The sequence below is a fragment of the Microcaecilia unicolor genome, chromosome 7, assembly GCF_901765095.1.
Source record: "Microcaecilia unicolor chromosome 7, aMicUni1.1, whole genome shotgun sequence".
Lineage (NCBI taxonomy): Eukaryota > Metazoa > Chordata > Amphibia > Gymnophiona > Siphonopidae > Microcaecilia > Microcaecilia unicolor.
Window position 1 is genome coordinate 252,207,169 of NC_044037.1, and position 24,960 is coordinate 252,232,128.

General features: G+C 42.0%; 1 protein-coding gene across 1 annotated transcript in view; it reads left to right on the forward strand.

Annotated features, from left to right (window-relative positions):
* The window catches only part of NEB (nebulin), a 424,680-nt gene that overhangs the window by 280,674 nt on the left and 119,046 nt on the right, over positions 1-24,960 (forward strand). Inside the window, 17 exon segments of the mRNA XM_030209286.1 lie at positions 1,259-1,570; positions 2,157-2,261; positions 2,353-2,457; positions 3,136-3,240; positions 6,093-6,200; positions 6,301-6,414; positions 9,262-9,459; positions 11,308-11,412; positions 14,419-14,523; positions 14,604-14,708; positions 16,126-16,233; positions 18,130-18,246; positions 20,952-21,048; positions 21,051-21,083; positions 21,086-21,150; positions 22,803-22,907; positions 23,443-23,547. Of these exon segments, the coding sequence (XP_030065146.1) occupies positions 1,259-1,570; positions 2,157-2,261; positions 2,353-2,457; positions 3,136-3,240; positions 6,093-6,200; positions 6,301-6,414; positions 9,262-9,459; positions 11,308-11,412; positions 14,419-14,523; positions 14,604-14,708; positions 16,126-16,233; positions 18,130-18,246; positions 20,952-21,048; positions 21,051-21,083; positions 21,086-21,150; positions 22,803-22,907; positions 23,443-23,547 (1,992 nt within the window).

Genomic DNA, 24,960 nt, shown 5'->3' on the forward strand with positions numbered 1-24,960 from the left:
CCCAGTACCTTCGGTGATGGGGTCCCTGCATTCTTTTCTTCGATCGTCGCCAGCAGCGCTGCCATTCACACAGGCAGCTCCGCTCCCCTCTGCTGCGTCCATCTGGCCCTACATAAACAGGAAGTGCATCAGAGAGGGCCGGATGGACGCGGCAGAGGGGAGCGGAGCTGCCTGTGTGAATGGCAGTGCTGCCGGTGACGATCGAAGAAAAGAATGCAGGGACCGAGGCAGCGCCGGCGGGGAGAACAAGAATTTCTGTTGCGGCCGGAGAAAAGGCAGCGAGCGAGTGAGCGACATGGGCAGGCGGGCGGGCCTGGAGGGAAAGTGGGTGGGCCTGGGCCCATCCAGGCCCACCCGTGGCTACGCTCCTGAAGCTATCCACTGGTATTCAGTGGCTCTTAATCGGTTAGTGTCGCTGAATATCACCGCTGACTGCTAAACTCAAAGGACAACTATGTTGTCAGTGGTCCGTGGGTGCAGTCGGTACTTGTGGTTAACCACCCATATTCAGCACTAAGGGGTCCTTTTACTAAGGTGTACTGGAAAATGGCTTGCGGTAGTGTAGGCATAGGTTTTGGGTGTGCGCTGATCCATTTTTCAGTGCACCTGTAAAAAAAGGCCTTTTTAGAATATTTGCCGAAAATGGACTTGCAGCAAAATCAAAATTGCCTTGTGTCCATTTTGGGTCTGCGATCTTACCGTCAGCCATTGACATAGTGGTAGAAACTCACACGGTAACCGGATGGTGATGACCTACACATGTCAAATGCCACTTGGCGCATGTCCAATACACACGTCCAGAAAAAATTATTTTTCGGACGTGCATATCGGACATGTACCAAAAATGAAATTACCGCAAGAGCCACATGCTAGCCAGGCAGTAACTCCATTTTGGCGCATGTTGGGCGCACATAGATGCTTAGGCGGCTTAGTAAAAGGGCCCCTTGACCTCCTAAGTTTAGTGGTGAAATCGGACCACATAAGTCAGTCCTATCTTTATGCAATGTCACTTATGCACTGAAGTGCTGAATATCACAATGAACCTCAAAGAGATAACTGGCAGCATAGACCCAGATATTCAATGCTTGCGCTTGGACATGGCTTGGCTTTGAATATATGGGAAGAACACCAATGACAGTTAAAAAATGCTCACAGCCGCCAGCTGAATATTGACCACAAAGTGCACACATATGCCACCAATATGTTTCTGAGGCACGTTCCTTGTTGTCATCAAAATCTGTATTTTTCTCCCCATCAGTTGAAATATAAGACTGAGTATGTAAAGCAGAGAGGTCATTACGTTGGACTCCCCACAATGAAGGATGACCCCAAGCTGATGTGGTTTAAGCATGTGGGCGTGATGCAGAATGAACGAGAGTACCAGAAGTTGTACCAGAAATATAAAGCCAAGATTACAATACCAGGGGACATGGTTGCAATTCATGCCGCGAAGGAAGGTCAATTGTTGGCCAGTGATATTGATTACCGCCATTACCTGCACGAATGGACCTGCCATCCAGATCAGAATGACTGCATCCAGGCTAGGAAAGCCTATGACCTGCAGAGTGATGTAAGTATGCACCATTTGCTGAATTAGATTTGTAAAATGTTTATTCAATAGACTGTGTCATAAAGGAGATATTTCTATAAATTGGCGCCTAGACGTACATGCCACTTTCACTTCATGGACGACAATACTTGGTAGATATATGCAAATATGCAGTAGATGCTATTGTATAAGGTACTTCCTAAATGCTATAGCATGCAAGTACAGCGGGTGTATACATGGGAGCATGGGTGGGCCATGGGCATGTACCAAGTGACGCACATAACTTACAGAATACTATCAGTTACACATATCACTTGACGCAAGTAGGCATGCCCATTGACACCTGCCATTGATATGGCAAAAATGGTTGTGTCTAAACTGAGGAGTGCCCATGCTGACTTATGCTAGTATTTTATTATGGCATCTTGATGCACAGATGCCATTATAGAATTGGGGCCCAGTGCATGGCATCAGCACACCTAAATGGAGATACCAATTTATAGAATTACCTCCTGCGCAGTGTCAACAATAAAACTAAAATGATTTCACTTTCTTTTAAGTTTGCTCTGTTATCCAATGCTTTATCTGGCTTATTTGAATGCTTTAGAATCTCTACAAGTCCGATCTGGAATGGATTCGCGGCTGTGGATGGATTCCTCTGGATTCTGTGGAGCACAAGAAAGTTAAAAGGGCTCAGGAGCTAGTGAATGAGGTAAGTGAAATTAGGAAAAGAAATGACAAAAAAAAAAAGAAATGACAAAAAAAAACCTGAACAAATTTTAATGTTATCTTTTGTATTACAGAGAATCTATAAGCAAGATGCCAAGGATAATTATGAAAACTACACACATGTAGTTGATCCTCCAGCAATAGTGCTGGCTAAAATTAATGCCGTGAATCAGAGTGATGTAAGTACTTCATTCATTAACAGTTGGCATAATGTATTATATCATAAAGTTACTTTCTTTTTACTAATAGTCATGATACATGAATTATAGAGCTTTCTTAGGGCTGAAGTGTAATACTGTAAAATAGTTTACCACTATTCTTTCTCATTGATCGAATCTTTTTATTCACAATCCATCAACAAAAAAAGTGATTTTTCCTTTGGGAATCTCCCTCACCCTTAATTCTGAGAAGAATTGTTTGCAAGTTATGTTTCAATCTGCAGAGAGTAAACTGAGTTGGAATTATTAAGTCCTGGTCTAGAATTCACTTTGCTGCCCTATTTCAGTCAATCAAATGTTCTAGGGCCTTAACCCCATTATTGTGGCAACAGAAAATCTGTGACCCCTGGTGGCTTTTCATCCATGCTGCTTCTTCTCTCGCTGTTGTCATATCCCACCTTCCATGGAGCCCACACAGGCCTATTTATGGTGTGGGCTTATCAGGAGGTGCGGACTGATGACTAGGGGCCTGACTAGGTCGTGACCCCAAATTCAGGGTAACCCACATTTTCAGGCAAACAAATAGCTGAACAGTTGTATAAGTATTTACTAGTCCTTTTTGTCTATGCAATGTTTTTATTAGTGATATTTATATAATTGTCTTCAGTATTCTATACTAACATCTTTAATTTTTTTCAGGTGAAATACAAAGAAACTTTTAACAGAGAGAGAGGCCATTTCATAGGCTCAGCAGAAACTCCTCAACTGACCCACTCCAAAGAGATGGCCCGGCTCTCGAGTAATGTAAGTTCTGCTAAACATCGATGAAGACATTTTTAATTAAAAAAAAAACAAAACCTAAATAAATTCTTCCACAGGTGTAGTCTCAATGGTTCAGTCTTACATATCTCTTATTCTAGTTTGTAAGTACAGTTGAGCTTTATTTTATAAGTACCACAAGCTGTATTACTCTAGATGCAATTGTTTATAACAAGCTGGTTTCGCAGCTGTTGATATTTAACATTGATCGTTCAACCAAGAAAAGTTTGTGATACATTTGGTATAGATCTAGTTTGATTCTAGACCTATATTTTTCCCTGTGACAGTCACAGACTCTTGACACAGGCCCTCTCACCAAAGCACAGTCTGTGTTGAGTCAGATTGAAGAACTGTTAATAAGAGATCTCCAGCCATTTTCGTCTACTCTAGAGAATCTTACAGATCATGTTTGCACCGAAAATGCTGTTTTAGGCATATAAATGGAATCCTATGAAATTAGGCCAGTGAAGCGCAAGATGAAGCGTGCTCAGAGGAAGAGTTGGGTGGAGCATGGGCCGAGCAGTAAAGTATGCAGTAGTGTTTATACCTGCTTTACATGCAGGTCACATAAAAGTCTGTATGCTGCTGTTCGTATATATACTTGTAAGTGCATATACCCCTTCACAATTTCATAGAGCAATTTTCCACTTGTAACATGGACTTTATACATAGAAAATGATTAATAAAATTACCCTCAATGTGGAGAATGATGAGTATCATCAACAAAGTAGTGAGGCGAATACAAGGAGGATTTTCAAAGTTCAAGACCTTTATTGTATTCACAGAAACAACACATATAGGACCCAACACAGCTGTGTTTCAGCATATGTGACTGCCTCAGGGGTTATCAAACCTGTAAACATGTAACGGTAAAATTACAGGTGACGTGTTTAAATAGAGTACAATCCAGTAGTGGCTGTGCGTAAGCCAAACACTTCTGTTCTGCTATGTGTAAAGTGCTCCAGAAAACCGGTGACGTAATGCATGCAGAAAAGAATGATGAGTGTCTCCATCTTTACTTGTAGCTGGCTGCCAAAAAATAATCTGCCATTGCAATTGCAGATAGAACATTGTGGGCTCCTGCTCCAGAAGAAAGGTGACAATGAAAGTATAACAGTAGGAGATGCAGTCAGAGTCTGATCAAATGTGTTCAACTATGAGCCTTTTGAGGGAACTATACAATCTAAGAACATGGGAGGATCCGTGTCTTTCCTCTCTTAAAGGAAGTGTAGTAAAGGAGAATGCAGTAAAGCAGTAGGTAGGGAACCCCACCTATGGGGCCATTAGAGCTTTAGCTCCCTGGCCTAGGAGCTAAGGGAAGAGGAAGGAGGAATAAAACTGTCCCCTGGAGCCATAAGGAGCAGAATCAAGTGTTTCCTACCTGCATTGAACTGTTCTTGCACCTAGTAGCCTATGGACAATTTGTCTATTACTTTTCATTATTCTTCCACTATACATACTTGTAAAATATTGGAGTGCCTACCAAAGGGAGTTTTTTTTTATCTTAAAGCCAGCTAGTTCTCCAATTTTTCCTGTTTGTTTTATGCTACTATACTATTCCAAAACCTGTTCTTTTACAGTAAGCTCACAAACTGCAGGGGAACCCTTACAGTTTTTGTGCCTTCAAATTGGGAGGAAGGAGTATTACAGTACATTTTGTCCTTAGACAGTACAAATTGATTATTTACCCACCTCAGGGGTGACCCTCAGCTCTCACCAATGAGAAGTCATGTCGCAAAGGAAAAGCTACCTACGCATTGTTTATTGATTTGCTTTGATTTATGTTGCCTATCTAAGAGGTCCTTTTGCAAAGCCGTGGTAAAAAGAGGTATTCGCATGCCCTTGCACAGTTTTACCCATTCACTAAGGTCATTTTTACTGCAGCAGTAAATGGCCAATTTTCCATTTTTTTGAATTAATGGCCATGTTGCCATAAAAAAAATATTACCACGTGAGCACTTACCGACACCTATTTTGTAAGCTGTAAGGGTTCACGTGATAATACCTGGTGCTAACCAGTAAGTGTGCAGTGATGTAGCTGCACAACTGATTAGCGCAGGAATGCCCATTCTCCGCCCCCTTCAAACAAAAATTTTTAATATTTGTTGTGTGCGATTAGCAGGTCGCCTGAGCATGTCCCGCAGTAAGCCATTTTAAGCTGTGATACACATGCTCACTAGCTCTTACCTCAGCTTAGTAAAAGGCTCTAGGCAGCTTACAGTATGATGCATATTTATATATCAGGTGGTTTAAAATGATTTACAAAAGATAAGTAATGAGAGACAGATCAGAGGAGATGACAAAGCATTTCAAATTTTGGCTGCTTGATAAGAAACAAATTAGAGAAAGCTGTTTTAGACTGCAAACCTTCGTATCATTTTGAGTATCATATTTTGAAGTTAGTATTGTAATACGTGAAACAAGTAAGCTGAAGCAGTACCCAGAATTATGTTAAAAACAAAACATAATTTTAAAATTATTTGTGCTTCCACCGGCAACCAGTGGAATTGAATGTAGTAAGGCAATACTCTATCAAACTTTTTCAGAGAACAGATAAATCGAATTGCCTTATTCTGCATGGTTTGAAAATTTCTTAAGTGCTTTGCGCAGCCAGAGTAAATGACATTACAGTAATCCATTTTGGTCATAAATAAGGCTTGTACAATCGGCCTAATTTTATTCTGTGTAAAATATTTCCTTACATGTCTCAAGTTATTCATAAGCCAAAGAATCTTTTTACAAGTCCATTCACTTGAGTTTCCCATGTTAGGTTCTGGTCTATAGCTTATCTGCTGAAAATATATCTGAATACATTTTTATAAATGTTCTGTTTCTAGAATCTTTACAAAAGTATATGGGAAGGAAACAAAGCCTTCGGTTACCATCTGGATCAAGACTACATTCCTATTGTTGGTGCCAAGCATGCTGATCTGATTTCAAGTGAGGTAAGTACGCACTCTCCTTTGAGTTTTGCTGGACTATTTCCTCAGGGATTGTTTTTGTCTGTGCCAGTTATAACATGACTTCTCTGTTATTGCTTTGCAGCTCAAATATAAGGAAATCTATGAAAAGCAAAAAGGCCACTACCTTGCTGGCACACACATCACCGATTTCCCTGGTGTCGTTCATTCATTATCATTCCAGAAAATGAGGAGTATGGTAAGGAGAACATATGCTTTCAATAAACAGCTTAGGTGTATAGTATTTTGGCATGTGCATGCATGTAACATGCAGCAAACGTTCATATTTGGTAATATCATTAAAAAATATAGGATATTGCTTATGGCAGAAATGGAAGGTTTGTGTAAATCAAGTTCCATAAGAACTCCATTAGACAATGAACTGCAGCTGAGGAGAGAAATAAATAAAATGGTTAAAGAACACAAGAACAGAATAGCTGTACAGGGTCAGACCAATGGTCCATCTAGCCCAGTATCCTGCTTCCAACAGTGATCAATTCAGGTCACATGTACCTGACAGAATCCCAGACAGTAGCAAGATTCATGCTACTTATCCCAAGGACAAGCAGGGGCTTTCCCCATGTCTATCTCAATAGCAAACGTATGGACTTTTCCTCCAGGAATGTGTCAAAAACGTTTTTAAACCCAGGTACACTAACCACTGATACCGCATCCTCTGGCAATGAGTTCCAGAGTTTAACTATTCATTGAGTGAAAAAAAATTCTTCCTGTTCATTTTAAAAGTAGTACCATATAACTTCCTTGAGTGTCCCCTAGCCTTTGTATTTTTTGAAAGAGTGAAAAATCAACTTAGGTTTACCAGTTCTCACCACTCTATATTCCTTAGCATCCTTCCAGACCAGCCCAGAGAGGACTGATGGGTTGTCCATGCCTACTACCAGATGGAGACTGAGAACTCTGATTCTTGAGTGAACCAATAAGGACCCTGCACAACCCCTCCTAGAATCAGTATTCTCAGTCTCCCGCAGGTGGTGGATGTGTTGAGTTTTCAGTCTCAGTCAGGATACTTTTATTTCTTCTGTGTTTCTCCTCTGTTTAAAAAAAATAATAGATATAATACTAATAGTTCTTTCTTAGCTTCTTATCTCTTCTGCATCTGTGCTCTGTTGGTGCTTCTTTATTACTGGCAGGGGCTGAGGTCCACAGGGGTTCTCTACTGCCCCAGGAATGCTACACTCAATTGGCCAAGTCTCTCCCCACCTCTTTTTCCCCTAGTCTTCCTTCAGGTTCCGGCAGGGCCTGGTAGGCCTTAGACTTGTTGCTGTGCCTTGGTCCTTTCACGAGAAGGGGGCCTTGAGTGCTGCAGGGGACAGCCACGCAGCACTAACAAAAAAAAGGAAAGAGGTAGTTTTAATTGAAGTGTGCCTCATTGGCGCTGACACTTGGTCTTCTGTGTCATGCTTCTGGGCTTGTCTTCCTGCAGAGCTCGGGGGAGTTTTGTGTGTGGGCTCGCTGTCACATTCGCTGGGCTTCCTGCAATGAGCTCTGACAAGCTTCGCAAATGTGCTGCTTCTCAGCATTGGAGCTTTATCACTGCCAGAGTCTGCAAGTATTGTGTGACTCTGGGGGCAGTGGGGGCCTCGACCTCAGGGGAGCCAGAGCTTTTGAGGATTTCCAGAGAGGTCTTGTCTGTTAATGTGTCTGTGGAGGTGATGGGTCAGAGGCCAGTGGTTCCCATTTCAGTGGGAACTGCTGCCTTCTTGGAGTCTCAGGTGCCACATTCGGAGCAACCACTGCGGCTCACCCTGCAGACTTCAGCGGTTGCCTCATGTACTGAAGATACGCAGAGTAGATTCCTCTGGGGGGGGGGGGGGTATTTCCTCTAGAATTCATCCTTGCAATCTAAAAGGCCTTTTAGTTAAAGCAGGTCCTTCTCGAGGGATCTCTTCTCTTCCTAAACATCCAAAGGTGGCCTGGGATGAAGAGGAGGAAAGGGATGCAAAATAAGGCCAAGATTATTATGTATCTGTATCGCTCCATGATGCAACCTACCTTAAGTATTGCATTCAATTCTGGTTGCTATATCTCAAAAAGGATATAGTGGAATTAGAAAAGATTCAAAAAAGAGCGACCAAAATGAGAAAGGGGATGGAACTGCTCCCATATAAGGAGAGGCTGAAGAGGTTAGGGCTCTTCAGCTTGGAAAAGAGATGGCTGAGGGGTAATATGATAGAGGTATACAAAATCCTGAGTGGTGTAGAATGGGTACATGTGAATCAATTGTTTAGTCTTTCAAAAAGTACTAAGACTGGGGGACACTCAATGAAGTTACCTAGTTATACTTTTAAAATGAATAGGAGGAAATAGTTTTTTTCATTCAACTAATAGATAAGCTTTGGAGCTCATTACCAGAGGATATAGTAACAGCAGTTAGCATATCTGAGTTTAAAAAAGGTTTGGACATGTTCCTGGAAGAAAAGTCTATAGTCTGCTATTGAGATAGAAGTGGGAAAAGCCACTATTGTCCCTGGGATTGATAACATGGAATGTTGCTACTATTTGGGATTCTGCCAGGTTCTTGTGACTTAGATTGGCCACTACTGGAAGCAGGATATTGGGCTAGATGGACCATCGGTCTGTCCCAGTATGGCTATTCTTATGTTCTTAGGACTCTGGAGTCTGTTCTGGGTATATGTTGCAACAAGGTGGAAAGAGAAGAGTTGGGAGTTGGACATGAAGACAGATACACAGAGAAGAGTGAGTTCATGAGGAAGTGTGTAAGGAGAGAGAGAAATGAAGACAGGAACAAAGAAGATGCAGAGTGAATGCATTTGTAAGTGAGCAATAGAGGCTTGAATTGCATGTGAAAGTGGTTGAGGAGCCAATGTAGTGACTGGATGCTTATGTTTATACTGTATATTCTGTTCAGCAGTGAAAATGTGGTGATTGAAACATCATTTGTCGAAACAATTCTAACAAAAATGATTTTTCCCTCTGGCATTGTAAATACCGTACCTATCTGGAAAGGCTCTTGTTCAATTGTTAGTACACACTTCAACATTATTTTTATTGCCTTGCTTTCCAGCTACCATATAGAAAGAACTATGAAGACAACAAGGCAAAGATTCATATTCCAAACGACATGTTACATAACATCTTGGTGAAGAAATGCCAATATATCCTGAGTGATATTGAGTACCGTCGCTACCTTCATGAGTGGACGTGTTCACCTGAGGAGAATGATGTCATCCAAGCCAGAAAAGCCCATGACATCCTAAGTGATGTATGCACTCTTATATAATGCAGTCATATAAAATAGCCTGCTTTCAATTTAAAAGAAAATTAAAGCTAAATAATGACACCTTCATACTAACAACTCTAAAACGCAGTAAAAAGAGTTACATTCAGGCAAATACTAAAGATTGTATAGAGGTGGGGCAGAGTTTGTTTAGCTAGATCTAACCGTTCTAAAGCTATAAAGGGGACACACTTACATAAAAGTACAAATTGCAACATGCAGAAACATTCAATGTGATCATATGAACCAAAATTTTACACACGGCCCAAAAAGGGGATGCGGAAATGGGAGGCTCATGGGCGTTTTGGGATGGATCAGGGGCATGGTTTTCACTTACATGTATATAGGGTCCTTTTACTAAGGTGTGCTGAAAAATGGGCTGTACTAGTGTAGGCACATGTTTTGGGCGCGATCAGATCCATTTTTCAGCGCGCCTGTAAAAAAGGCCTTTTTTTAATTTTTGCCAAAAATGAATGTGCGGCAAAATAAAAATTGGTGAGCGTCCATTCTGGGTCTGAGACCTTACTACCACCCATTGACTTAGCGGTAAGGTCTCATTCGGTAACCGTGTGGTAATCATCTACGCGCGTAGAATGACGATTACCGCCCGGTTTCCACCGTGCACAAGAAAATAAAAATTATTTTCTGGCACACATAGTGGACATGTGTAAAAAATGAAATTACTGCCCAGGCCACACGATAGCTGGGCGGTAACTCCAAATTGATGCGCAAAGGATACGCGTACATGGCTTAGTAAAAGGGCTCCAGAATGCATGCATAAATTTAGGCAAGGACATTTGCACCACATTTTTGTTGGTGCAAATGGTGGCACCTAAAATTACATGTGACTCCGCAAGACTCCTGCGCGTAAGTGCTATTCTATAAACCACACCTAAGAATAGCACTTTTTTCGGTGTCAATTGTTTAGGCAACATATCCATATATAGAATCTAGACCACAACTTATAGTATGGTATAGGTTACACATATAAGTGTGGTACCTCTTCATGCTCTACTCATGCGTACGCCTAATTATATGCCATTATACTAATCATTTATACACTTACTTTACAGAATTACCCCCTTAGCATCATTAATCCCATCATGGCAACTTTACACATTGTACTTTTCACCAATAGCAGTGATGAGAATTACAGTAAAATCCTCCTTATATTATTAATAAACTCTATAGAAATTTCTCACAGGATATATCAGCCATGTTCTTTGATGCATTTCTCCCCAACCAGGTTACAGAAAGAATTTCAATTGGCCACATTGTAATTTTGCTATCACTTTTTTTACCTGCTACCAGGCAGTTGGGAATATTCAATTAGTCAAACCGTGTGGCAAGTATTTAGCATCATTTCTCAAAGTTTTTCTCCCAGGCTCTGCCTACATGAGAAATCCTGGATAAGTCAGTCCCACTGTTTACTAAGAAACCTGTCACGTCGCTAAGTTTAGCAGCATTTTATATAGGAAAGGGCTGCCAGATTTTTCTAAGTCTAGCTTTATGACATGTGCATAGGCCAGGAAATGGCTTTCTAGCTTATGATATTTCCTGCTACTTTTTGGGATGGGCTCAGAAGGAACTTGAAGTCTGTAGTCTCTGAGCTCACCTAGACCTCTTGGTTTCTCATTCCACAATAGTGTTGAAACACCTTCACAAAGTAGGTCTGAATTACTCAAAGTTCTGAACCTTAAAACACCAAGCGAAGAGAAAATGAGAAGTATTCACAAGTTGGTATTGTGAAGCAACTGTTGTAATGGTATGGTTATTTCCCACCCCCGCTCCACATTTATAATACTATTTGCTAAGAGATATTCTTCTTGACAGGTGTTATATAAAGATGACTTGAACTGGCTGAGGGGAATTGGATGTTACGTTTGGGACACACCACAAATACTACATGCTAAGAAAGCATATGATCTCCAGAGTCAAGTAAGCAACATGTGATACTGGTTTTTCTGTTTTTGTGAAATAAATTGTTTTGCTATAAATGCAACTCTGTGTAAGTTTCAGGGTTCCAAGCAATCTGCTGGAAGGGCTGACCAGATCCAGCTATGGGGAAAAAGAAATCATTTTCAGAAGATTACTGAAAGCTGTCTGAATTAACTTTTAATAAAGTGATTTTGTTTTGTGGTTTATTGGTTACACATTGGGGTCAACATTCAGAACAATTTAACTGGGCAAGAGAGCAGTGGCATAGGAAGGGGGGGGCGGTGGGGCGGTCTGCCCCGGGTGCACGCCGCTGGGGGGTGTCGGCGCCTCGCTGGTTCCTTGCTCTCTCTGCCCCAGAACAGGTTACTTCCTGTTCCGGGGCAGAGCGAGCAGGGAACCAGCGAGGCGCCAACACTCCCCCAGTGGCGTGCTCTCGGCGGATTGGCCTGCCCACCCGCCCTTCACCGCCTTCCAGGTATGTTCTCGCGGGCGGGCGGGGGTGTTGCGCTACGGAGGGGGGAGGGTGCGTCGCGCTGCACCCGGGGGGGGGGGGGGGCAGCGGCGACCCGCCCCGGGTGTCAGCTGCCCTCACGACGCCACTGCAAGAGAGGTTTCTGCCTGGTTAATCAAAGTGAGCAGGCCATCCCCAGATTTTCAGTAGCACTCAACCACACTGTATCACTGAAAATTCTGATATGATGGCTGCAGTATTCACCATTAGTGCCAGGGTGAGTCAGAGAGGAGTAGAGAGTTATGGTCTGCAGGCACCAATAATATTCACCGCCAGCGATCATATATCTAACCAAGGGGGGTCTTTTACTAAGCGGCGGTAAGCCCAACGCTAAACCAGAAGTACCGCCAGGTTACCACAGCAGCCCGGCAGTAGTTCCCACCCCCAGTGCGTGCCATTTCTGGTGCTACAAAAATATTGTTAGTTTTGTAGCGCCAGTGTTTACCCGGTGGTAATCAGTTCTGGCTGGTTACCTCTGGGTTGGTGCGGGAGCTCTTACCGACATCCCAATAGGTGGCGGTAAGTGCTCCCCCCTGAAATGGGCACACGGCAAGTGATTCACTTGCCGCACGGCCATTTCTTTAAAAGAAAAAAAACAGCCTTTTACCCGCTGCGGTAAAAGGGGGGCCTCAACGCGTATCAAAAACACACTCTGATGCCAGCCATAGCTTAGTAAAAGGACCCCCAAACATTTAGAACTAACAAAAGGCAGTGCTAACTTTGCGCAGTTAGCGATGAAGGTATGGCACTGAATAATGGCCATACCCACATAATTTCTGGGTGCTGCTGAAGACATGGATATTCAGTGTCGATGCCCAGATAGAGCCCAGCACTGAATAACTGGATCTAAATTAGCCAGCGGCAGCCAGCTGAATATTGACCCATCTATTTATTGATTGTGTATGCTTTAATTGTTCCATATAAGCATAAACCAGCAGGTTTAGTTTTGTATTGGTGTCAATTGATATTGCTATATGTATATTGCCTGAATTTTGTTTATATGGTTTGTATGGTTTTTATGCTTGCTTTGCATCTCACTGTATGGATCTAGAAATAGTTGAGCCTTTAACTAAAGTATGTTGAGTATTTTTATTTAGTGCGCCCTAACAGCAGAAATCAGTGCATGTTAAGTGCAAAGACTGCATCATAATTGTTAGGGGTGTGCATTAATACGCACAGAACCTAGTCACAATTAGTGTGGCTGCACGTACCTGCATATAATATATGTAAAGTGCTTTGGTTGTACCCACAGGAAGGCGGTATATCAAATCCATGACCCTTGACCCCTTCACGTAGTGCCTCCTATTGAAATAAAAATTGGTGCATGTTAAGTACCATGCACTCAGCACATTATACAGTCCATGCCCATTCTCTGCTCATGACCTGCCTAGTTCCTGCCCTGTAACACAAACAGGGCAGGTGGCACCTTGGCACTCAACTTTCATCCCACACAGAACATTCCATATATCAACACTTGACAGCTTATCCGAGAAAAGAGTGGAATTTAATATGACCACTGCATTCTACTACTTACATATGCAAAGACATTTACAATATCATGCAACTACATTCATGCATGCAGCTTACAATGTCAAGCAATTAAATACATTAATCAAACTTCTAGCTAGAGCATTTGGGCAAGCTGTATAGCCTTTGAGTCACACAGCTCCGTTTCCGCTTTACTCAAGAAGCCTGTTCCTGCACTGCCTGAGACGTTGCCATCACTTTCTTGAGAATGGGTTGCCATAAAAGCACTTTCCCTTTCTTACCATTGACTCTTTCTTGATGCTTTCATCCTCCCCATTCCGTTCAAATCTGAGGTGGGCACCGCCGACCTTCTGTTATTCTGGCAGTGGCCCCCTCCTTACAAGAGGGGGATTGCCCGTGGTTTTTGACATCATCCATCCCAGTGCTAGCATGTGACAAAACAACTTGCCATTTGACTGCTGTTGAAGCTTGATTTGGTCTGAAACATACTGCTGTGTGCTCTATTAGGCTAGGACACATCGATATAGACCAAGACATTTCACTTGTTAATGTGTGAACTAGTGTGTGCAAACCGTCATGGTTCTTCGATACTGGTTTACAAGCTGAAATTTGCTCGTTCACGGCTTAACATACTTTAGTAAAAGACCCTCATAGTGAATTAGAAAAATTGTAAATTAATAGATACTAGAAACTAAGAGGTAATTTTATAACTGCTCATATTAGTGAATAGCATGTGTTCCATTATGCAGAGTGTCAGATTTTCAACACAAGCATAAGTGCATACTTTCCCTTTGAAAATAACCCTAGAAAAACTATGTACACACATTTACACCTGCTGTTTGGTGTGCAAGGTGTTTCTGGGTTAACATACCCACGTATGTCTGAAATTTCCAAACATATAAGAATAAGCGCGAAACCTTCAATGTGGAATTTTTTTCTTATCAATCTATAACAGTGATAGGGTGATTTCCCAAACTCACACATGATGTCCTTGTTCTCGTCTGCAGATTCAGTATACAGCACCAGGCAAAGAAAACTTGCCAAACTACAAGTTGGTGACTGATACACCAGTGTATGTGACAGCTGTTAAGAGCGGCACTCAAGCCAGCGAAGTGAGTTGTAATTTTTTTGTTATTTATGCTGAGAAACAGGCAAATAAATGGAAGAAATAACAAACTTTTGTGTATTGCAGGTAAAATACAAGGAAAATTATCATAAAATTAAGGATAAATATACAACTATTCTGGAAACAGTGGACTACAACAGAACTCATGGCCTGAAGGGCCTTTACAGCAGTGTAAGTTTGCATATTTCTAATTCCGTATGTGGATCTCAGAGGTTGATATAGTTGCCTCTTTCTTTTTGCTGATACAAGATGCTATTTTCAATTATATGATCTCTTAGGGCCTGATTGTAGAGCCGGTGGAAGGGTGGTGGGTGCCCTAGGCCAACCCTAGCCTTACTCCTCCTGTAATTAAGTTTCAGGCCCCTAGAATGCAGTCCCCCCCTTCCCTCCACCAGGATTTTGATAATTAAGCTTAACATCATGATTATCACACAAATATCCTATAAAAATGTAAGTTAAAGATGTGCTGATGTGTCAGAACCAGTTGTTTTGCTTTGACTACAACTGCTCTTTGCTGCCCCCAAGAAACTGCTGCCCTAGGCGACTGCCTAATAATTGTGCCAGTCCTGCCTTATTCGCTAAGGGGTCCTTTTACTAAGGTGCAGTAGGCCTAATGCAGGCCTACTATTTGGTAAAAAGGCACTAGGGCACTACCACGGGACACACTGAGGTGTCCCACAGTAGTTTTGGATTTAGCATGCGCTAAGCCCACGTCAAAAAATAATTTTTATTTTTTGGTACGGGAGGTGTGTCTGTGCTAATCAAGTAGTGCGGGTACATTATCGCACGATACCTGATTAGCGTGGGAGCCACACAGGAGCCCTTACCGCCTCCTAAATAGGTGGTGGTAAGGGTTCCCAGCGGTAATGGTCACGTGCTAATGGGGAAATTAGCGCATGGCCATTACAAAAATAACCAAAAAAAAGGCCATTTTACTGCTGTACTAATAGTGGCCGGAGCAGCGTCGGCCACTTTTTAGCTTGGCTTGATAAAAGGACCGCTAAGGGACCTATTTACTTACCCATACTAAAGGCTTGCAGCTACCACAGGTTGACTGCAAAAACTCTGCAGTAACTGTTTGCAGGTATTCCCAGTATTTAGGGGAAGGCAGCCATGTTGCTCATACAGGACAAAAATCCCTGTCATGTGTTAACAGCCTATCTGCCAAAGTGGAATGCAATTAGTGATACCTCTGGAGGTATGTTAGCAAACAATGTGCTAGGAACACCCACATGTTAACTGCAAGGTGCAATCCTTGTCCACTCCATGCTCCGTAATACCAATTTCCACATTAGCTGTTTAACACGGCAATTAACATATACTGTGTTAAATGTTAATGTGCTGCCATGGTAACTCTTCAAGTCTGCTAAAACTTTAAAAATCATGTTAAACTCCTAGTGTGGCTTAGAAAATAGGCCCCTGTGATTTTTCTCCCATTCTGTGCCTATGGAGAATGAACTTGATGAATCACGCCCTCAGAAGTGACATAAAAAACGAAGCACTTCCGAAGATGTTCTGCATTTCATGATGTGTAGAACGTACCGTAAATGTTCCAGAAAATAACAGAGAATATCTTTTTGCCTCTTAGAACCTGTACAAGCATGCCTGGGATACAATAAAAGCAACCAGTTATAAATTGCCATCTGACTCGTTCTCATTAGCTATCAACAAACAACACAAGTACCTACCCAGTTATGTAAGTATAAAATGAAAACAGAGAAACTACAGGTAATAATGGAACAAAACGTTTTATCACAAATGCCTAGTGTATTGTCATATAAAATATACATGTAAACACTACATACCTAGTTGCATTTGCCAGGTAACTTAGGGGCTCTTTTACTACAGGGCGTTAAACAAGCATTTAACGCATGAAAAAAGGCTTACCGTAAAATGCACTAAACAGTAGCGTAAACCAGATCTCAGATATTGGGTGGGCCAGGGAGTGAACTGGGTAGGCATGACCCACATTTCCTCTCTACCGCTACTCCCCCTCACTCGTCCCCACCTCCGCAGCATTAAAAATAAATACCTTAGCTGGTGGGGATTCCCAGGCCCTTCCAGCTGAAGAAGCCCAAGCAGTCTCATCCTTGCGGCTGTTAGCAGCCTATTTTGCAGCCGCTGACACCAGTACTGCTCCACTCCAGGTTCCCGCGCATGCTCAGTTCAACCAGCATGCCCAATGCACACATGCATCGGGGAGGGGATGGGTGGGGGGGGGAGCGTGCTGGTCAGTGCTTTTTTGAGGGGGTACTTGGGGTTACTGAGTACCCGGCACCTTTTCCATTGTCTGCTAAAATTGACCCATGGAACACAAGTTTTAATGAAAGAGCTCAGGCTCTACACACTAATTCTGCCCTTGTCATAGATTCTATGACTGATTGCAGGGGGCCTGGCTAGTGTGGGGTGAGTCCCTTAGTGATCACCTCACTTCTGACGGGTGGCCTAGCATTTGAGTACTGGCAACCTTTTTTGCTAGAAAGAACACACTGGTGCTGGTGTTGGCAGCTGAAAATGTACTGCTGACTGCTTCGGGGATGAGACTGACAGGGGGAGGAACTCTAGAGAGGATGTTCATGCATGCCCCCCTGGACCTACCTTAATCCCTGGTAGTCCAGTGGTGATTGTTAGGGGCAGGAGCAGAGCCTTCTCGCTTCTGCCCGTTGTGGCACCTTTGCAAAATGACTGCCATGACCTGTATATGAGCTGCCTTGAGAGGTCCTAAATTCACCCTCTTAAGCTTATGTGGGCATCAGTTGAATATCGCCAGCACTGGCAATAGCCCCGGCTTCTCCCCAACACATCCCCTGATCGGTCCCACTTTTTTTGGATTGGTCAGAGGCAATATTCAGCAGCACTGCCTGGCTTAGTGCCACTGAATATTGGTGGTTATGCGGGGACAGGCAATTTAAGCAGGCCAGAGCCTCTCCCAGCCCACTTAAAATCACTCTGAATATCGGCCCCATACTTTCTGGGAATGCCCACAACCCTCCATGCCCTCACATGGCCACGCCCCCTTTGAGATCTGCACATTAGAATTTATTCGCACCACTTTTACAGAATACGCTTAGAGAGTTGTACACATAAATTCTAATTAGCACCAATAATTGCTCATTATTGGGCAATTATTGTTGCCAATTAGATTATTAACAGTTAAGGTTGCATGTGCAATGTGGCCATGCTGCCAAATGTGTGCACGCAGCTTTAGTCACCATATATCAAATCTGGGCTATGTATTTTTTTAAAAAATATTTTGGGGAGATGGCAGGGAATGAGTGTGGAAGTGTTATCCCAACTAGAGCATTCACATTAGCGCTTGCTAATTGGGTACACAGACTTAACGAGGAAGCATTATTTTTTGCAAGTTCCGCAGGCTAATAGAAAAATTAGCATGGGACCTGCAAAAAATATATATTTAAAAAGCTCTAAATACTGCCATGTGAAATCTGGGCTTAGCGCATGGAAACTCCTGCGTTAAAATGCAGTAAACCCAGATTTTAATATGTTTTAGTAAAAGAGCCCATAATTAGTGAAAAAAAAAAAACAATGTTTTTCTATTAAAGAGCATCAGCTTTATTTTTTTTCTGTTTAGGTTAAATATCGGGAAGAATATGAGAAGTTAAAAGCACCTCTATACTTTACCAAAAGTGTTCAGGATGATCCCAACACAGCACGATGCCTTAGAGTTGGCAACTTAACATTGATGTAAGTACTAAAAGAAGAACATTTTTTGTAAAATCTATTGCGATCATGAAGAAAGTATAGGTACTGACAGATTGTAAGAATGGTACATAATTATTATGATTGAAAATTACATTAAAAAAGAACTTGAATAGCAATAATTGGGCTCCATTCCCACTATCATGATGAATTTATGAATACAGGTTCACAAACAGGGGCCAATCAGAGAGGAGGAGGGGTCGGGTGGTCATGCACTTGTCTTGAGCTGCAAACCCAAAGGAGTCTGAATGTAGAAAATTGGGGGGGAGGAGGTATTTCATTGTAAAGAAATGTGTAAATATAAGTTTATCCAACATGGTTGAAAGTGTTCCTGGGGACAGGGTTTTGGCATAATTTGTACATATGCAGGTGAGCCTGGTCTCACTTGCCTTATTTTGATGCTATACCACTGAACTTTCCCCATTGGTGAGCACCATCAAAGTCAAGGTGTGTGTTATGACCCGGTAGTAGTGAGCCCCTGTGCCCTGACTGAGCACGGCAGAGATGGGTGACACCGCACTCGGTCAGGCAGCCAGACAACCCCTAGCTTCACCTGGGAAGCGACCACCGTTCACCGGGAGTTGAGCTCCCAGCTGCAGGTAGCCACAGGACTTCTGGAACCGGCGGGGTTGCACAGCCACTGACCAGGATAGCAGGAAACAGACACAGTCCAGAACCAGAACTCCAACAGGCAAAGAGTAGTCAATTCAGTCCAGGGTCAAGGCAGGCAGCAAACAAACGTAATCCGAGAAGACTAGCCAAGTCCGGTACACAGGAAAACAGGAACAGAAAGAAAGTCGGTGAACAGCACTCTGACAAGCAACTCCTCAGAACAAATGAGGCCGGAGCAACGAAGGACTGACGGCAGGGCTTTAAGTAATGGAGGAATTAGGCTCAAGTATGTGCAGCTGATTCAAGATGGTTTGCCCCCATCAGCAGAGGTGCCTTCGTCCAAATATGGGCTTCCTTCCTGACCTCGTTACTCCAGATGGCTGCCCCCATCCTGAGCTAGCCAAGATGGCTGCTGTCCTTGATCCAACCCGGATGACCGGCTGCCAGACTTAGGAAACTGAAACAGACCCTCCTAAAACTGAACCTTGTCCCTCTTGAACGAGGAATGACTTAGCCGGGAGGAGCGTCGAACAGGTGAGGGAACGTAACAGTGTGCAAATTAATGTGCACCAGCCAACCTAAGGGACCCAATGTACTAACCTGCAGCAACTCACTCATTCTGAATGGATGGGTGAGGATTGGTCAGGGGCTTCTAAAATATGTCTATTGGCCTTATTCCAGGTTGGGATGCTGGGGGGGGGGGAATATCCAGCGCTGGCTCCTTTATTAATTTGGTAGCAAACATAACTATAGTAAGATCTTGGAAAGTGATGGGGGGATCAGTGATGGAACTCTGTTGGGGATTTGCAGAGAGCTACAATTTACAAGAGCATTATCTCTGAGCTACATGGTACAAAACTTCAATTTGATCTGAGGTTTAGCTGTTAGAGAAACTATGAGGTCTTCTAGTGATCTGGGTTACAGTAGCCCTGAGACAGGGGCGCAAGTACACCCCATAATGCCAATATTCTGATACTCAAGTATTCAGATACCTAGGTTAATTAATTGGGCTGTGCTATAAGGGAGGGGAGGGATGTTGGAGGAAGGGGGATATATTGTGGCAAAAGAGGCACATCTTTGCTCATGTTCATGCAATTGTTAGGTTATTAATCCTACTTATTAGGTTAAGAGGAAGATATGGTCTTAAGACATGTAATTATATAACATTCTCAGTCAAGATATTTTTTGTCCTTTATGATTATATTGTTATTTTGAGACATTGCATATTAGTTGTTCTATTTTGCTTGCAGAATGTTGTTAAAGAGAGAGTATTCTGTTTACTGAGGACTTTGCTATTGAAACAGCTTTAATAAAAACTAAGTGAAAAAAAATTCATTCTGAATTAAAGATAAAACTTTATGTGCATCAGACATCCACATGGAAGCAGCAATTTTGCAACATCCATGTTCAAGTGGCATTGCAGCTGTGTAAGTGCCACCCGTAAATAGTGAGGCCTCAATTTTAATTTTCTTCATCTTGGAGGTAGAAATTAGCAAAAGGAGTTAAGACGAATGATTCTCTTAATGTCTCTGACCCTTTTTAGATACCTATGCGTGCCTTTTTTTGAAACTGGTGTAAGCCCAATAGGAAATTTCTTCCCATATATGCGTATTTTCTTTATAATATGAAGAGTACACATATAGATTTTGGTCTTGCCAAAATCATGCCCCCACCAGCCCTCTTGAAATATCTACATGGTGTGGATCTCCATGTGTACTCAGTGGCTTACTGAAATAATCATTTTACAACGTGTATGCAATGTACATATAATGCCACTTAAAATAACCCCTATTAATTTTTATAGTCCTCTTACGAATCATTTTCCTTATTGGTCTTAGAGGAGCCCAGTGGTTAAAGCCCCAGGTTTAAAAACCAGGGAAGCCAGATCCAAACCGCTTCTCCTAGTGAAACTCCTTGTGAACTTGGGGCAAGTCCTTCACCTTCCTGCGCCTCCGGTTCAAACTTAGACTGTAGTCCGCTTGGACAGGGAATAACCCATGTAACTGAGTGTAACTCACCTTGAGCTTCCCTTTGAGAAAAGACAAGTAATGAATCTAAAATACATGGTTTGTTCTATTGCAGCGCTTATATAAGGGGAAGGCTATGAAAAAGAACAAAATGAAAATCCACATTGTTCCAGACTGTTGGAAATTGTAAACAGCCAGGAAAACACAGGATAAGTCAGTTATATAGACTATCGCAAGTATCTCCATGAATGATCTGCCTGCCTGACCTTAAAGGTCTATGTCCCTGCTAGAAAAGTCCACGAGCACTCAGTGATGTAAGTCTAACCCTGCTATTTCCTTATAGAGTGTGCTAATCCTGAAAGAGGATTTACCCATACGTCTTAGCTTTTTTCTTTAATACTAAACACTCACTTTTAATTCCACTCACCATGGCAAAACAGTTAGGGCCCTGTTACTAGAGACGCGCTATAGGTGTCTCTACCATTAGCATGTGCTAAAACACTAGCGTACCTAGTAAACAGGGCCCTTAGATTTTCTGTAAAACAAAATACTGGAATTTTTTATTTCAGCTAATTAAAAGCATACACTTAAGAATGAAGCAAAATATGGGATTTAGGGGGGAAGTTATCAATGTGGGATACTATTACGTCAAGTTATTTTACCATAAGTTGGGTTATTTTACAAGCCGGGTTTTTTTTAGATCAGGGTTTCATATGAAATGGGACCCTGTGCTAAAATAACCCATTTGTGGTAAAATAACCCGACTCAAGAGCAGCCCAAATTGATAACTTCTCCCCTTAATGTACTAAGGGGGTCTTTTAACTAAAGATTAGCTCGTTATCTGCAGCAGGGCCCATAGAAAGAAAATGGGCCCTGATGCAGATAACTCGAGCTATCTTTAGTAAAAGACCCCCTAGAATTGTCTTGTTTCTCTTACCCATTAAAAAACTCCTCATTGGAACTCATTATGATATTTTTCATATTACTTTATGTGTATTATTTTTAATCTGTTGTATTCTGCTTTGAGCACACCTGTGGGAAACGGCTTATAAATATTAAAAACATAATAGATTAATAAGATTGTAGCTAACCTTTCCTCCTAAGGCAGAGTATTTATTTAATTTTAAAGGCCTGTCTGATCTACAAGTTAAGACATGCCCAATTCTAGTGCCTTATATTCTTGTGGACTGTGCCACTGGATTGAACAAGTGCTGAAAGTCACCACAAGGTGATTCAGTTAAAAATGGGATTTTTTGATCCACACATTTCAGCTGGGGGTAAAAGGGGCCCTGAGCTAGCAGTGGGGGCCATTTTTGCCACACGCTGAGGCTCTGTTTACCACAATGGCTTAAAAAGGCCTAAAAGAAATGGCCATGTGGTAACATTTCACTTCCTACATGGCCATGTGTGTGTGTGTGGGGGGGGGGGGGGGATCACTTAACGCCACTCACTGAGGTGGCAGTAAGGACTTCCATATTATCCAGGTGTAACCGGGTAGCGCGCGACACTGCCCGATTACCACCGGGTAACCACTGTGCAAAAAAAATAGGGCCCTATTTTCCCCTAGTGCAGAAATGGCCTGTGCTGGGGTGGGACTACTGCCGGCGCCAGTGTTGGGCGGTATAAGCCCACGTTGGGCCCTTCCCCACCACTTTGTAAATGTCCCCTCACTGAATTAATATCACTTTCCTTTCAAAAGGGTACAGAATGCATGTCTTTAAAATATAGGCTGTGGTATAATTTTAGAGGAAAGATTGATTTAATTGGGTCTCCTTTTACAAAGCGGTTGCTACCAATTAGCGGCGCACTGAATGCAAAGAAGCCCAATCAATTCCCATGGGCTCTTCGTATTCAGTATACACTAAGTTGGTAGCGGCAGCTTTGTAAAAGGAATCCTTGGTTTTTTTTTTAATATTGGGAATAGAATTCCTTGGTTTCCTATCATTGACTTTCTTTTATATTCTAGATTGCCTACAAAGATGACCTGAACTGGCTGAAGGGTATTGGCTGCTTTGTATGGGACACTCCGGAAATTCTCCGTGCCAAACATGCATATGATCTGCGTAATGATGTATGTTTTATTGCAGTTTCTCATAGATTCTTTTAATTAATCAAAACTAATTTTCAAGAGAGAAAACAATTGTTCCTAGTCAAATAAGGACAATTAGAAAATTAGTGAAATTTAGTGGAGCATTCTGTGGGACCCTTTTACTAAGCCACGCTAAAAAGTGGTCCGCGCTATTTTTAGCATGTGGTTTTTCCCGTGTATGGAGAGCTTATGTGATGACCTTGCTGGGTTCCAGTGGCATGGAAGAGATCTTCTGGTCTATTAATAGCAATAATTATGTTGTTGTAATAGTCATTACAATAACACCAAAATATAGCTTTACTCCACTTTTCAAGTTGTACGAACAGAACAGATAATTGGGAAGATTTGTTTTAAAACATGTAGATTAAAAAAAACCAAACAAACAGCGAACATAGTTTATAATTAGAGAAAATAAAAAGCAATTCTCAGTTATGCAGTGGAAATGCCTTGTGTGAGTATATTTTCTGATTAAAAACATGCTAACATAATGAAAAACAAATTGAATATTCTTTCTTAGATCAAGTACAAAATCAGATGCCAACGATGAAGAAAAATTTCAGCCTGGTGATGGATTACTCCTCTGTCCCGCCAAGCTGTCACCAGTGGGAAACAGAGCAGTGATGTAAGTCCCTACCAATATCTGACTTTAAAAGAATCATTTACTTACAGTTTAGTGCATATTAACCCTCTTAATGTACTACAGTACAAGTATAACAACTTCATTCTATAACCAGTCACATAAATTTAAGTGCCTTGTCCGCTTAATTTTATTGAATACTGCTATTCTGTGTGTAAGTGTGCACTTGTATGCTCAAATGGCCTTAGCATGGAAATGCAAGTTGGACTTTCAGTGGGAAGGGAATGAGCATGGGCTACTTACAGAATACTCTAAGGAGCCCTTTTACTAAGCCGTGTAGGCGCCTACATGTGCCCAACTTACGCAATTAGGAACTACCAACCAGCTACCGCATGTACCGGGGCGGTAATTTCATTTTACATGTGTCCACTAACGCCAGGCCGGAAAATATATATACAAGTGCACACTTACACATGTGAATGGCAGTATTCTATAAAATATATTTTATTTTCCGGTGCACGGTGCTAACCGGGCGGTAATCGGCATTGTACACACATTGATGATTACCACCTGGTTATTTGCGTGAGACCTTACCGCTAAGTAAACGGGTGACGGTAAGGTCTCAGGCCCAAAATAGATGCGCACCAATTTTCATTTTGCTGCACATCCATTTTTGGCCCCCCAAAAAAGGCCTTTTTTAAAAGGCGTGCTGAAAAATGGATCTGCACACGTTCAAAACACGCACCTACATTAGTGCAGGCCATTTTTCAGCACACCTTAGTAAAAGAACCCCCCAAGTAACCTGCATAAATAGTTGTGCCTATTTCCTAAATCTGGCAAAAATGTGCATGCCTACATTTAGGGGAGAATTCTATAAAAGGTGCCAGAAAAAAAGAATTAGTCTCCACCACAAATTATGGAATACAGCAGAAATAGCTGAGGAAGCTGATAATGTAAGTATTAACTCCAGAACAAGTTGGATATATACGGAATAGAATCAACTGTGATTAAGAATAAGTTTGGAAACGTTTATGAAGGCAGTTAATGGATTAAAGCTATATATATAAAAGATTAAAAATATAAAAAATATGAATGGGATTAATGAGGATTACGGTATCCCCTCTATAAATATGCTTGGCTCATGAAGAAATGTATTAGCCAATTAAGTGGTGGATACGTTGATCTGATGATCCTATTATGACTGTCTGATCTTATAGACCTGTATACATTCAGAGATAAATTAGCAGAGAAGTTGAGCGTATATATAAAGAGAAAAAAAAATTGGCACTTAGCGTGATTCTATAAAGGGCACGTGCCCAGTATAGAATCATGCTTAGTGTGGATTCCCATGCCTAACTTTGGGCGCCAGGACTTATGCCTGCTGAAACCTGGTGTAAACGTTGAAAACTCAAGTTAGGTGTGTTGAGGCAGTTTTCTGGAACTACATGCGCAGCTTTT